A 14364-nucleotide genomic window follows, 5' to 3' on the forward strand; every position below is an offset into this window, starting at 1 on the left:
GGCTCGAGGCATATAAACCTCAGGAATTCAGAGCCACTCCAGCAGACTTCGAAGTTGGTTCAATAGTACTTTTCAGGATGACAGTGATTATTCTACTCCTGCTGGTACTTGCGTTGACTTTTTCTGAAGCGGAGGACAATGGTAAGTCGGGTAACAATTATTGCTGCTTTCCAACTATGTCTTATTACATTTACATGTTGCATTTTAAGGAGAAGAATGGTGACAGTATTATTGTAGATCAGAAGATCCATTAGAAAATAGCAAGTTTTAAAACCAATATACTTTGAAACTTTTTTTTGTATCTATTATAAATGTGATGACATGGTGATTTATAAAGCATTTTCTCAGAGGTGCAATAAAGAAATAGATATATTGGCTTATCAAATCGACATTTTATTTATTTATCACATGCGCCGAATACAACTGATGTAATAGACATGACTAAATGCTTGCTTACGAACCTTTCCCAAATGATGCAGTTTAAAAATAATAATTACAAATATTAACTAACACGAGGAATAAAATAAAATACACAAGAATGGAGCTATATACAATGAGTACCAGTAACCTACCAGATCAATGTGCAGAGAGAGGTACGAGGTATTTGAGGTAGATACAGTCTGCACATGAAGTCAGGGTAAAGTGACTAGGCATCCGGATAGGTAATAATGAGAGTAAAATAAGGAAAAGAATAGCAACAGCAAATTATGAGTGTAAAAGTGTCTGTGAGTGTGTGTTTGTGTTGTGTTGATATGCGTGCGTGTGTCATGTGTGTCATGTGTGTATGTTAGGGTTTTGTGTGGGAGTGACAGTGTAGTGTGTGTGTTAGTGAGTGTGTTAATGGTGTGTGTATATAACATCTAGCGAGTGTGCGTGGGGTCAGTCAGTGCATGGTAGAGTCAATGCAGGTAGTTTGGGTACCCTTAATTTACCTTTTAGCAGTCTGGCTATTTAGCAGTCTTATGGCGTAGGGCAGAAGCTGTCTCGGGGCCTGTTGGTCTGAGAGCTGATGTTCCGGTACCGTTTGCCGGACGGTAGCATAATGAACAGTCTATGGAGTCTAACAGACAGTCTAACAGTCTAACAGACAGTCTAACAGTCTAACAGACAGTCTAACAGTCTAACAGACAGTCTAACAGTCTAACAGACAGTCTAACAGTCTAACAGACAGTCTAACAGTCTAACAGACAGTCTAACAGTCTAACAGACAGTCTAACAGTCTAACAGACAGTCTAACAGTCTAACAGACAGTCTAACAGTCTAACAGACAGTCTAACAGTCTAACAGACAGTCTAACAGTCTAACAGACAGTCTAACAGTCTAACAGACAGTCTAACAGTCTAACAGTCTAACAGTCTAACAGACAGTCTAACAGTCTAACAGACAGTCTAACAGTCTAACAGTCTAACAGTCTAACAGTCTAACAGTCTAACAGACAGTCTAACAGTCTAACAGACAGTCTAACAGTCTAACAGACAGTCTAACAGTCTAACAGACAGTCTAACAGTCTAACAGACAGTCTAACAGTCTAACAGACAGTCTAACAGTCTAACAGACAGTCTAACAGTCTAACAGACAGTCTAACAGTCTAACAGACAGTCTAACAGTCTAACAGACAGTCTAACAGTCTAACAGACAGTCTAACAGTCTAACAGACAGTCTAACAGTCTAACAGACAGTCTAACAGTCTAACAGACAGTCTAACAGTCTAACAGACAGTCTAACAGTCTAACAGACAGTCTAACAGTCTAACAGACAGTCTAACAGTCTAACAGACAGTCTAACAGTCTAACAGACAGTCTAACAGTCTAACAGACAGTCTAACAGTCTAACAGACAGTCTAACAGTCTAACAGACAGTCTAACAGTCTAACAGACAGTGGCTGGAGTCTTTGGCAATTTTTCGGGCCTTCCTTTGACACCGCTTGATATGAGTTCCTGGATGGCAGAACTTCATGTATATTTATGTTTGGAATTAAAGTACATTTTATGATTGATATTAAAAAACTATCTCTTTCACAAATATAAGCCTATAATTAAATCTCCGACATATCTAATTCAATATTTGTAAAGGCTACTTTGCAACAATATAATAATCTGAAATGTGCATATCATAAAGCTGGAGTTCACAAAAAGAGTGACATTCTCCTAATCTGACAACTATTGGTGTCAGGCAGTTACAGATAGTTTGAATTACAAAGCATACTGCCACTAGACATTTACGTAATTTAGCAGACGCTCTTATCCAGAGTGATTTACAGGAGCAATTAGGGTGAAGTGCCTTGCTCAAGGGCACATCAACACATTTTTCACATAGTAGGCTCGGGGATTCGAATCAATGATCTTTCAATTACTGGACCAAGGCGCTTAACTGCTACCTCCTGTCTATCTGCCACCCCATAATGTCGGTTTTGATCATTGAGGCTACAATGATTATCCTGTGAATGTTTTACTTTACCTTTGGGTGTTTGGCTTGTGTGCTGACAGTAAGACTATATAGGCGTACTTATAAGATCTGGATGAAAATGTCTTTATAAATGACTATGTAATATCAGTAGATTAGATTATATGGTGAATACATAAAAAAAAACACAATTGAATAGAATGTGCAGTGCATTTTGCATGCTTTAGTTCAGTGCCCATACTCTTTATATTTATTTTATGTTACCAGGTTAGTCTTATTGAGATGAAATATCTATTCTACAAGAGACCTGGCCAAATATCACCACACATTTACAACATAATAAAACACAGAGCATTACAGTTTAAAAACATCAATTTAAAGATTGAGCAGGCAAGATACTTTGGGGAGGTGTGGTGCATCCTGGGGTCAGAACATTGACAGCCCCCCACTTCATTGTCCACCATAGTTTTTACCCTAGCTTTAAACACATTCAAGGAGACAAGCTCCTGTAATTTCATGCCCTTTGGTAGTTTCTTCTAAGTGGAAAGGGCAGAGAACTGAAATGCTTTTTTTTACCCAGCTCTGACAGTAAAAAAAAAATATTGATAGTCTCAAGCTATTGCTTATATTAAGAAGCAGTCAACTGTACTCAGAACCTTTTGATGGAGGTATGATATAGGGGCCATTGATATTATAATGTTATAATATACTGCTGAGTGTAACTGTCCTTGCCTGCTTTATCCAGAGCTGTTCTCCGTGATCAGCACCCCCCCTGAGAAGGGCCAGAGTGTTTTACCCGACCCTGGCCAGAACCAGAGCACAAGGCTAGGGGCCAAAGACCCCTCTCTCACCATCAACGAGCCCCTGGAAAAGAGCAGCAAAGCCGGGGACCCCAAGTACGCCCTCCACCCCCTTCCCTCTGGGGTCTGGCCCAAGCACAGTGACCCTCGCCCCGGCCCCCACAACAAGAGCAAGAAGGGCCCTAAAAATGACCGCCTGATCGAGCACAACAGCGAGAAGAACCGCGGCGAGGCGAGTCTAGCACTTCCCAAAACGCCACTGACCGCTGCTACCAACCGCACACAAAAAGTAAACGTGGACCCTTACCGAGACCCCCACACTAACTTCAACAACCCCCCGCAGATTGACCCGGACAGTCACCCCAACTCCAGATCCAGGGGCCACCCCCACATTCACCCAGCCACCCCCCCTCGCAGGGACCCCCCAACCAGAAAGATGGACCCGGAGGAGAACCGCCCTGGAGGGAAGTCCAGTCTGTACCAGTCCGGCGGCGCCAACCGGAATAACAGCCGCTCATCTGTGCTCCTCAACCGTCGCTCCTCCAGCCTGCTCTACCACTTCGACATCCTGAAACGAGGTACGGAAAGTGACACTACACCCCCACACTATGTATGGTACAAAGGGAGTCGTGACAGTGAGACTGCTGCGATTTCGGGATAGTTAACTGATTACCCCTCCAGCCACAAATTGCTGCCTACATCTGGATTGAATATGTCCCTTTGTGTGACGTCTTGGGGGGGTGAGAGGTCATGATAGCAATGTTAAATATGCCTAAGTGAGATCAGTTATGATGCAGTAATTAAGGGGTGAGACCGGAGCGGGGAGGATGGGGAACGTGGAGCCCCCTCCTGCGGAATGCGATGCCTGGGTTCTGTAATGACAACCCTGGTCCTTCGAATGACACTGGAATGAAGTCTGGCTTCACACAAGCAGGCAAGGCACGGTCGGTCACTCTCTCTCCTTCTTGTCATCTCCGTCTCTCTCTTCCTTTCTCTTTGTCTCCTTGTCTCGCAGAGTCTGACTTCACTCACGAGGCCGTCTGCATGAGTGAGTGCAGGAAGGAGAAGGAGGAGAGAGAGCACTACTGCTACAGTGAATTTGGTGAGTGTGTGTGTGTGTGTGTGTGTGTGTGTGTGTGTGTGTGTGTGTGTGTGTGTGTGTGTGTGTGTGTGTGTGTGTGTGTGTGTGTGTGTGTGTGTGTGTGTGTGTGTGTGTGTGTGTGTGTGTGTGTGTGTGTGTGTGTGTGTGTGTGTGTGTGTGTGTGTGTGTGTGTGTGTGAACGAGGTTAGACTATTGTATGAGAGTGAGATGGATGGCCTGGCAACCATCTTCCAGTGATCTCTCCATAAAGACTGTAAGTGAAGTGAAGGGATGGGGAAAGGGGACAAAATAGGGCATGACACAATGTCTGGTGTAGTCTATTTGCAACCTGCCAATCATGCTGGAGTTTAGACTGGATTGACAGACACTCCCTTTGGTCATGTAGAGTCTTCTCACCATGGTGAAGTTGCCCCAAAACGCTGATCTTGGGTCAATTTTGCTGATCCTAGATCTGTACCTATGAGTGCTCTGTGCTACTATCCACTTTAGAGTTACAAACAATGACCTTTACTTTAATTTGACCATTTACCTTTGACATTTCAGCCGTCAATGGGATCGTTCATGACATAGACATGGTGCGTAAGGGGATTAGACTCATCACACTGATGGTGAGCAGCGATGGCTTCTACAAGATGAGCCGTCTCTACGTCACTCCAGACAGCTTCTTTCTCAAAGTGCGTCTCCTAGTCCTGGACACCTACAAATGTAGCAAGCCTTGTCCTGACATCAAACTAGGTAAGTGTCAATTTAAGGAACCAATGAACGCATCCCAAATAGCACCCTATCCCCTAAATCAAGGCTCTCCAACCCTGTCCCTGGAGAGCTTCCCTCCAACCCAGTGGTAACTGGGGCGGCAGGTAGGATAGTGGTTAGAGCGTAGGGGATGTAACCAAAAGGTTGCAGAATCTCCAAGGTAAAAATCTGTCGTTCGTCCCCTGAACAGGGGCAGAACGACAGTAGGCTGTCATTGGTAGGCCGTCATTGTAAATAAGAATTTGTCCTTAACTGACTTGCCTAGTTAAATAAAGGTGACATAACTAACCTGATTCAGTTCATCAACCAGCTAATTATTAGAATCAGGTGCGCTAGATTGGGGTTGGAGTGAAAACCTACAGGATGGTAGCTCTCCAGGAGCAGGGTTGGAGTGAAAACCAACAGGATGGTAGCTCTCCAGGAGCAGGGTTGGAGTGAAAACCTACAGGATGGTAGCTCTCCAGGAGCAGGGTTGGAGTGAAAACCTACAGGATGGTAGCTCTCCAGGAGCAGGGTTGGAGTGAAAACCTACAGGATGGTAGCTCTCCAGGAGCAGGGTTGGAGTGAAAACCTACAGGATGGTAGCTCTCCAGGAGCAGGGTTGGAGTGAAAACCAACAGGATGGTAGCTCTCCAGGAGCAGGGTTGGAGTGAAAACCTACAGGATGGTAGCTCTCCAGGAGCAGGGTTGGAGTGAAAACCTACATTATGGTAGCTCTCCAGGAGCAGGGTTGGAGTGAAAACTTACAGGATGGTAGCTCTCCAGGAGCAGGGTTGGAGTGAAAACCAACAGGATGGTAGCTCTCCAGGAGCAGGGTTGGAGTGAAAACCTACAGGATGGTAGCTCTCCAGGAGCAGGGTTGGAGTGAAAACCTACAGGATGGTAGCTCTCCAGGAGCAGGGTTGGAGTGAAAACCTACAGGATGGTAGCTCTCCAGGAGCAGGGTTGGAGTGAAAACCTACAGGATGGTAGCTCTCCAGGAGCAGGGTTGGAGTGAAAACCTACAGGATGGTAGCTCTCCAGGAGCAGGGTTGGAGTGAAAACCTACAGGATGGTAGCTCTCCTGCCCTATGTGGTGCAGTAGTAGACCATATAGGGCAGGAGTATTCAAATCCTATCCTGGAGGTCTGAAGTACTGCTGGTTTTCTGTTCTATGTGATCATTAATTGCACACACCTGGTGTCCCAGGTCTAAATCAGTCCCTGATTAGAGGAGAACAATGGAAAAAAAGCAGTGGAACTGGCTTTGCGGTCCAGTTTTGAATTTGAGGGATATAAGGTGCCACCATGGCTACATTCCGATATCAACACTAGCATATTACTTCTAATGGATTCCCAATACATTTCTCCATGCTATGTGGTATGCTAGTATAGTCAATGGTACTGAACTCATGTCTACCAGTTGAGCAGAGAGACCAAATACTGCTAATAAATTCACTGACACCCTCTCTTACCTCAATGCTATTCTATAGGTAGCCGGTACATTGTAATGGGCCAGATCTACCACCGGAGGCGCCACCTCCCCAATGACCTTCTGGCCCTGCTGGGGGGCAAACTGAAGCCAGGGGACGGCCTCCTGCGCAGCAACAACTACGTCAAGCGCTTCAACAAGAGGAGACACCAGAAAGCCCTGGAGGCTACCCGCTCCAAGTGTAGGTGAAACCAAAACACACTATCGCCCCCTGCAGCGGTGGAAAAGACATTGCAGCCGTCAACATGAAGTGACTGTGACCTATAACCCTACAGCATTTCAGCAGAGACGTAGATGGACGAGCCCAAGGTGTTGTTGTTTTTCCCGGCATGGACCTCCTGCACTTGTTTGTATCATAATCCAGGTTGAGTGGTAATGTTTTTGCTTGTCTGTCTGTACAGTCTTTACCTTGTAGCTTTGCGTCCTCTTCGATAGAAGACACAAGTGGAGTCTATATCAAAGGTTCTCGTCTTTAAACCTCTGCTTGAAGTGTTGCCCCATCAGATTTCCTCATACTGTTGCTCTCTATTATTGTGCATGAGCATTTAGTTGGATAGAGGGCACACTTAACAAAGGTAAAAGATGAGCTCTCTAGTATACCTCTATGTTCATAAGTCTTCTATACTCATTTATTAAGATGTCGTAGTACTTCAAATGATCATTTATTCATGTCTGGTACATGAATCGGTCAGATCAGTGCCTCCCTCTTATTGGTTTCTTTTACGATTTAAATATTCTGCCAGCAAACCCAGAGTTCTGGTTCAATGGAATCATTTAGGTAGAGGACATTTTCATTGGCAAATTCGATGTAACACAACTTTTCATCAGAATGTTTTGGTTGTCCCGTGTCCACATTTGAAGATGTTGTCCGAGCATGTGAAAGAAGCCCATATTTGCCCTGAGGGAGGAAGACTGCCAACTCCAGCCCCACTATTCATGCGAACACACACACACACACACACGCATCTCCAATTGGCTTGTTCCAGGTTATCCCAATCATCCATGGGAAAGACAATCTGTTCAGATCTAGTTGCACACTGGTGCTTCTCCAATGGCAAGAGTCCAATTACATTTCGCCTTTGGAACTTGGTAGGAAACTTTAAAGGACTTCCTATTGACTGAGTATACAATATCAGCAAACTCCTATTTATGCCTGTAAGAAAAGCTGTCGCATCTTCACACTGTTTTGTTCCTGTCATTTGATTGCAGGAAATGCACTTTTACTGTATGTGAAAGAGAAGAGGGGGGTGGGATGTAAGACTAGAAAAGGAGCATCAACAACAACAAACCCCAGAGGAGGGAAAAGTTGAGAAAAGAGACAAAAAGAAACCTATTTTTCTAATGTTAAAGATGTGTACACGTTGAAATATCCGACGGAGAAAACAGACTTCATAAGGGAACCTGGTGGTATTAGTGAGTGTTTTTGTAAATCTAATCGTGGAAATCTGATCCCCGGGGTACCTGGACACACGGATTCAGAAAAGTGCGGCTCTCCTTGCCGGCTCTCTTTGGAGATGGTGAGGTGAAAGCTAATGCCACCTCTGACCCTTATTTGCTCATGCACACACACACAAACACTTTGTTCCACATCCGATGCGGAACAAAGTTCAAAGGAGACATTTGAGAGTGGCAAAGCAAGGAGAGAGGGAGGAGGAGGGAAGGAGGGAAGGAGGAGGAGGGAAGGAGAGAAGGAGGAGGAGGGAAGGAGAGGAGGAGGGAAGGAGGGAGGGAGGAGGAGGGAAGGAGAGAAGGAGGAGGAGGGAAGGCAAAAAAGAAAGAAGAGAAAGGTTATAGTGCCTTCAGAAAGTATTCACACCCCTTGACTTTTTCCTCACATTGTTGTGTTACAAAGTGGGATTAAAATGGATTTAATTGTAATTTTTGGTCAACGATCAACACAAAATACTTTGTAATGTGGAAGAAAAAATTGAATATTTATTACAAAGTTCGGAAAAATAAAATACTAATATATCTTGATTAGGTAAGTATTCACCGCATCATAGACAAAACATGTTACAAACACATTTGGAAGAGGTTACAGCTGTGAGTCTGTAGGTGAGTCTCTAAGAGCTTTGCACACCTGGATTGTACAATATTTGCCCATTATTCTTGGTAACATTCTTCAAGCTCTGTCAAGTTGGTTGTTGATTGTTGTTAGAAAGCCATTTTCAAGTCTTGCCATAGATTTTAAAGCCGATTTAAGTCAAAACTGTAACTAGGCCACTCAGGAATATTCAATGTCTTGTTGGTAAGCAACTCCAGTCTATATTTGGCCTTGTGTTTTAGGTTATTGTCCTGCTGAAAGGTGAATGTGTCTCCCAGTGTCTGTTGGAAAGCAGACTGAACCAGGTTTTCCTCTAGGATTTTGCCTGTGCTTAGCTGTACTCCGTTTATTTTTATCCTAAAAAACTCCTGAGTCCTTGCTGATGACAAACATACCCATAAGATGATGCAGCCACCACCATGCTTGAAAATACGAAGAGTGGTACTCAGTGATGTGTTGTTGGATTTGCCCCAAACATAACGATTTGTATTCAGTACAAAAAGTTGTTGATCCATCCTCAGTTTTCTCCTGTCACAACCATTAAACTCTGTAACTATTTTAAAATCATCAATGGCCTCATGGTGAAATCCCTGAGCAGTTTTCTTCCTCTCTTGCAACTGAGTTAGGAAGGACAGGCTGCATCTTTGTAGTGACTGGGTGTATTGATGCATCATCCAAAACCTAATGAATAACTTCACCATGCTCAAAGGGATATTCAGCATCTGCTTTATTTTGTATAATTTTTTACACATCTACCAAACGGTGGCCTTCTTTGAGAGACATTGGAAAACCTCCCTGGTCTTTGTGGTTGAATCTGTGCTTGAAATTCACTACTCAATTGAGGTACCTTACAGATAATTTTATGTGTGGGGTACAGAGATTGGGTAGTCATTCAAAAAGAATGTTAACCACTATTATTGAACACTGAATGAGTCCATGCAACTTATGTGATTTGTAAAACACATTTTTACTCCTGAACTTATTTATGCTTGCCATAACAAAGGGGTTGAATACTTATTGACTCAAGACATTTCAGCTTTTCATTTTTTATTAATAAAAAAAAAGTTCTACAAACAAAATTCCACTTTTACATTATGTGTAGATCAGTGACACAAAATCTCAATTTAATCAATTTTAAATTCAGGCTGTAACACAACAAAATGTGGAAAAAGTCAAGGGATGTGAATATTTTCTGAAGGCACTGTATGTACATACATCAAGAGAGAGACCCTGGGAGAGAAAGAAAGATCCTGGGCTCTCTCCATTCCTGAGGGAAAACTTTGAATGGATGATAAGATCCAGGCCACAGACCCTTGGTCTGGCCTGTCATCTTTGACTATGATCATACTTAAAATGAGAGAAAAGCCAAAGGTTTGCACTGCGCATATCTCATCTCATACTACATGGAACTAATAAAGATGTATTTGTTTTTTACTCATTGGGTGTCGGTGTGGTCTGTGGGTCTTATTCATGTGTTATCGGTGGGGGCTAACACTCAGCCGAAGCCTTGCAAACACACATTCTTGAATGGCACCACAGAATTACATATATAATCACTTTTGGATTCATTCCTGACCAAGATGGCTGCCATAATGAACACATTCTGGAATTATGAGGGTCTATGACATCAGCCTCTCTAGTGAATTATAGGATCTCTATGTATGGTGCACACAGATTTGAACTGGAGTGTATATTTAAAAATACTGTTTCAATCCTGATGATAACCCCTAGCGATTAAGTGCCCAAAAACAGGGTCATAATTAGGGTGTAATAGGGGCTCTGTCTGGCCTCGGGAATGATTTTCGAACCAAGCCGTTCCCATGCTTTGAAGTCCATCTGGGAACAGAGCTGGAGGGAACAGATGCAGTCGGGCAGGAAACGGGAGCTCGCTCGCATCTCGGCTACCATCACAGTGGGACAACATTCCTTTTGGAGAGGAATAGGGATAAGGGATTGGGATGGGGGAAGAGGTGGGAATTTGTCCTAGTTCCTTCCTGCGTGACAGAGAGAGCGAGAGAGTTCCAGCCCCCAAGCCACAGTGAGGAATTGATGGGACTTGTGGTCATCTGTAGTCCATTTGGTGTCCATGCAAAGCTCTGGATTCAGTTAGGGGTTTGGAGTGAAGGGGGAGCGTGAAGAAGGGAGAGAGGGAGGGAGGGGTGTGTGTGTCTTCGGTGAGAAGGGAAGGTTAAAGGAAAGCTCTTTTGGTATTTGTTTAATTAGTCCATTGTTGATAATAGTCCCAAAAGGTTTTGCATGTCAGCAACAAAGTTTTCAAGATATGTAACTGAAAATACAGAAATCTGGCCCGTATGATGCATTTTGCATCATATGATGAAAAACGCAGAATCATATGACGCAAAATGCATGATACGGGACTATATCAACAATGAACTAATGAAACAAATACCCCCCAACATTTTTTGGGTTGTTTTCCTTTAATGACAGCGGTGACTTGTGTTCAACGCTCATTTATACAGGGGAAATACAATGTGTGTGTGTGGGGGGGTACCCAAAGTATAAGTGCTGCCCTCAGGCATCATCCCCTGCTTTGGTCTGGGTAGAAGTTGCCTCTAGGCACAGATCTAGGATCAGCTAATCCTCCACAAATGTCTTACCTTTTGTGGACCCCAGGAAGAGTAGTTTCTGCTTTCTCAGCAGCTAATGGGGATCCTACTAAATACCAATTTACCTGAAACAGGGAAGCTGACTCTAGATCAGTGTCTGAGGCAACTTAATTCAACTCCACTGTGGAAAGGGATGAAAAAGGTACAAACTACTTAGTATTCATTATATTATACGTTCCTGACCACGTGACCTGACAGGATGAACAAGTCCGGACAAAGCTCCTGGCCCTTAAACACAAATTAATTACAACATAAGTACACAAAACCAAAGATGACAGCACATTGGACAATTGATGTCAAAAACATGACTTTATTATCTTGGATGAAATGTCCTATCAAGTACAAAAAAGGATCTCTTAAGAGTTGCCACAATCTGTTAAAAACATAGTATTTTCCCCCAGTTATGTTTCCTCTTACATTTACTAAAAAATGAAATATTTTCAGCGATATGAATAAATAAAAACAGATATTGTGATGAAGTTATTAAGAGATGTGTAGAACTGGTTGGTTCTTTAAAAAAAAAAATCTTCAAGAAGAGTCAACATTCTCCACCCCGTTTTAAATCAATATGCACACAATATGCAGCACTTTTAATATAAAGGGCAATTTGACCTAAATGTAGAGTTCACTTTGACAAAAGATAGAGAATATCTATTGAATGTACAGGTAGGCTTAGTTGCTGGTTAAAAATGGACAAAAATAAAAGTACTAATGCTCTAAAAACCTCTAAAATCTCTTTGTATATTGACAGCCATATTATACAATATGAAATACAAACAGGTCTGTGAATAGGACTGACAAACAGGCTTCGGTCACCTCATCTCTCAACTCCGTCCACCTCCGAAAAAGTTGTTGGCACTTCAAACCAGGGTTTCGGTTATTCCCATTTCAATTCAGGAAGTAAACTAAAAATCCAATGAAAATGGACATTTCAGTTCACTTCCAAAACTGAAATTAAATTTACCCCAACCCCTCTTCAAACCTAAGGCTCCCCCCCTACTATTAAGTTGATCTTTAAGAGATATTAACTAAGAGCACCAGCGACAACTCCAAAAATGTTCTCCCCCCAACAAACAGTACTGCCTCGACACAATTATTACAGATTAGAAAAGAGTTCCAAATATGATAAAAATGCCAGTTCCTAAAAAAATCTTCATACAAACCCCAAATTAGAATAAAGATTCCTCAACGAAGGTTGACTTTCTGATTTACTGTTCTAGACCACAACATGTTTACTTGATGCAGTGGAAAACTCAAAAGCATTTGACTTAATCCTTTATAGGGGGCCTATGAGTTGAGAGATGCATGTGATCCAACCTTCTTGACAAAACATCGGGGGAGAGAGGGGGGAGATTGCGGTGTGGATGGTCAGTACACTTAGGTTAAATATGCCCTTCAACGGTTTTCACATTCTCCAAGTCCATCCTCGGTTATTTTCCTGTGGAAGGACTTCGGAGAGCTTTTCTTGTTTTCATCGGATGAATGTCTTCAATTAAAAATGTTAGAGAAGCCTCTACATGGCGAGAAATAGAGCTTGTTTTCTCTATGTCGGCTGTTTCATATACACCAATATTCCCATCTTAGGTGGTAACAAAGAAAAAGGAGAACAGAGGTTCAACGTCAGAAAAAATAAGGTTTTACAAACAGGATAGCATTTCCACAGTGAGACATGACATAGAAATGGTAACTTGGACTCTCCATGGCCTGTTTGGAGGTCAGGGCACATACATCTTCAAGGTGGCACCAAGTGGGTTCACGATGATCTAGGATCAGCTCGTTCCAAATACAAGCAGCCAGACAGGTGTGTGCTATTTAGACCCATTTCGAATGAGGGATCACGAGATGAGGAAGCAGAGACAGCTGGAAAGTGTCAGTGGTTGTCATCCCAAATGGAATCCTATTCCCTTTATAGAGCACTACTTTTGAACCAGGGCCCATATGGCTCTGGTCAAAAGTAGTGCACTATATAGGGAATAGGGTGACATTTGGGACATACACAGTCTGAAATGGGAGTTGACCCCCAGGGAAGGAAGAATAGCTGATACAAAAGAGATGTGAGATTAGTTACGGAATAAACAACTTGAAAAGAGTCTACTGCTGCCTTGTTTCGTACTGCCCTTGAACGGCCCATTAGCTTATTGACTTCAGGGGGGTTTTCTCCCACCATCCCTCCATTTCATCCACCAGATCGGAAGTGCTTTGAAGGAAGGAAACAGGCTGTGAACTGAAAGTCTGAGCCTCCCTCCCCCGTCTGTTGGGGATGTGGTATCTCCCATCATGAATACTAAGGGTTTGGATAATGGAACCTTCCACTGCCAGTCTCTTCTCTTTCCACGGCCTTAGAGGTGGTTGAGGAGCGGCGAGGGCTCATACGGTTTGGTAACAAGGCCGTTCGGCCTGAAGCATGCGTCGGCTACGATCTTCGAGGAGTGTGTGCTGGTTTTAAACGGGGGTGTGACTCCCACTCCCAAGTCCGACAGGTGTGGTGGTGTGTGTGTGGACACGTAAGAAGTAGCCTGGCTTCCCCATTGGAGTATGAGTGTTCAGGGGGAACCACATTGGCAGCCATTTTGACAGTAAGCTTTAGAAGGAGTGCCGACTGTGTATTCTAAGAGGCTGTAGACTGCAGTTTGTTGTTATGAGACCTACAGAACGCAGAGAGAAGGGGAAACAGTTGATGTGATCGTTTGACGTGTTTTTTTTTATTTATTAAAAGCTTGACAAATCACAAAATATGCACGAGGGAATAAAAAAACACTTATTGGATGCCAGTGGGGTCAGACGTTTGAGCAGAGAGCGCAGCCATGTTGGTGTAATGTTCTAGAAGGCTTGTATATACAGTGAGAACATACCATGTAAAACGTGGGACAGTCGAGTGCACCAGAAATGAACTGCAAAGCTACACAAAAAACTATGACCTATACCTTACCATTATTTTTCTCTTTGAACATACAATACTCCTTCACAAAAGGATATAATATGCACATAAAACAATAACATTATACATTAATAATTCAGATAAAAGACTAACTGATAAATGTTGTTAGTCTTTTAAAAATGGCCAGCTAAGAGGAGATACAATCTTTGCACTTCATCGACACAATAAATGTACTCCATTAAATTAAATGATAGGTCATCTGCACATGTGGAACTGAGTTGAATACA

General features: G+C 43.0%; 2 protein-coding genes across 4 annotated transcripts in view; one reads left to right on the plus strand and one right to left on the minus strand.

Annotated features, from left to right (window-relative positions):
* The first annotated feature begins 58 nt into the window (after positions 1-58).
* Positions 59-8218, plus strand: LOC139567515 (UPF0450 protein C17orf58 homolog). Its single transcript, XM_071388840.1, has 5 exons — positions 59-141; positions 3149-3781; positions 4219-4305; positions 4849-5040; positions 6530-8218. Exons 1-5 carry the CDS (start codon positions 78-80, stop codon positions 6715-6717), a joined length of 1164 nt encoding a protein of 387 aa, XP_071244941.1. The 5' UTR covers positions 59-77; the 3' UTR covers positions 6718-8218.
* A 3271-nt stretch (positions 8219-11489) lies between these two features.
* LOC139567514 (nucleosome-remodeling factor subunit BPTF-like) overlaps positions 11490-14364 on the minus strand; it is a 53427-nt gene continuing 50552 nt past the window's right edge. For all 3 annotated transcript variants that reach the window (XM_071388839.1, XM_071388838.1, XM_071388837.1), the window contains exon 32: positions 11490-13844. In XM_071388839.1, the coding sequence (XP_071244940.1) occupies positions 13808-13844 (37 nt within the window). In that variant the 3' untranslated portion in view covers positions 11490-13807. The remainder of the gene's footprint in view (positions 13845-14364) is intronic.

This window comes from Salvelinus alpinus, chromosome 2 (assembly GCF_045679555.1).
Source record: "Salvelinus alpinus chromosome 2, SLU_Salpinus.1, whole genome shotgun sequence".
Taxonomy (NCBI): Eukaryota; Metazoa; Chordata; class Actinopteri; order Salmoniformes; family Salmonidae; genus Salvelinus; species Salvelinus alpinus.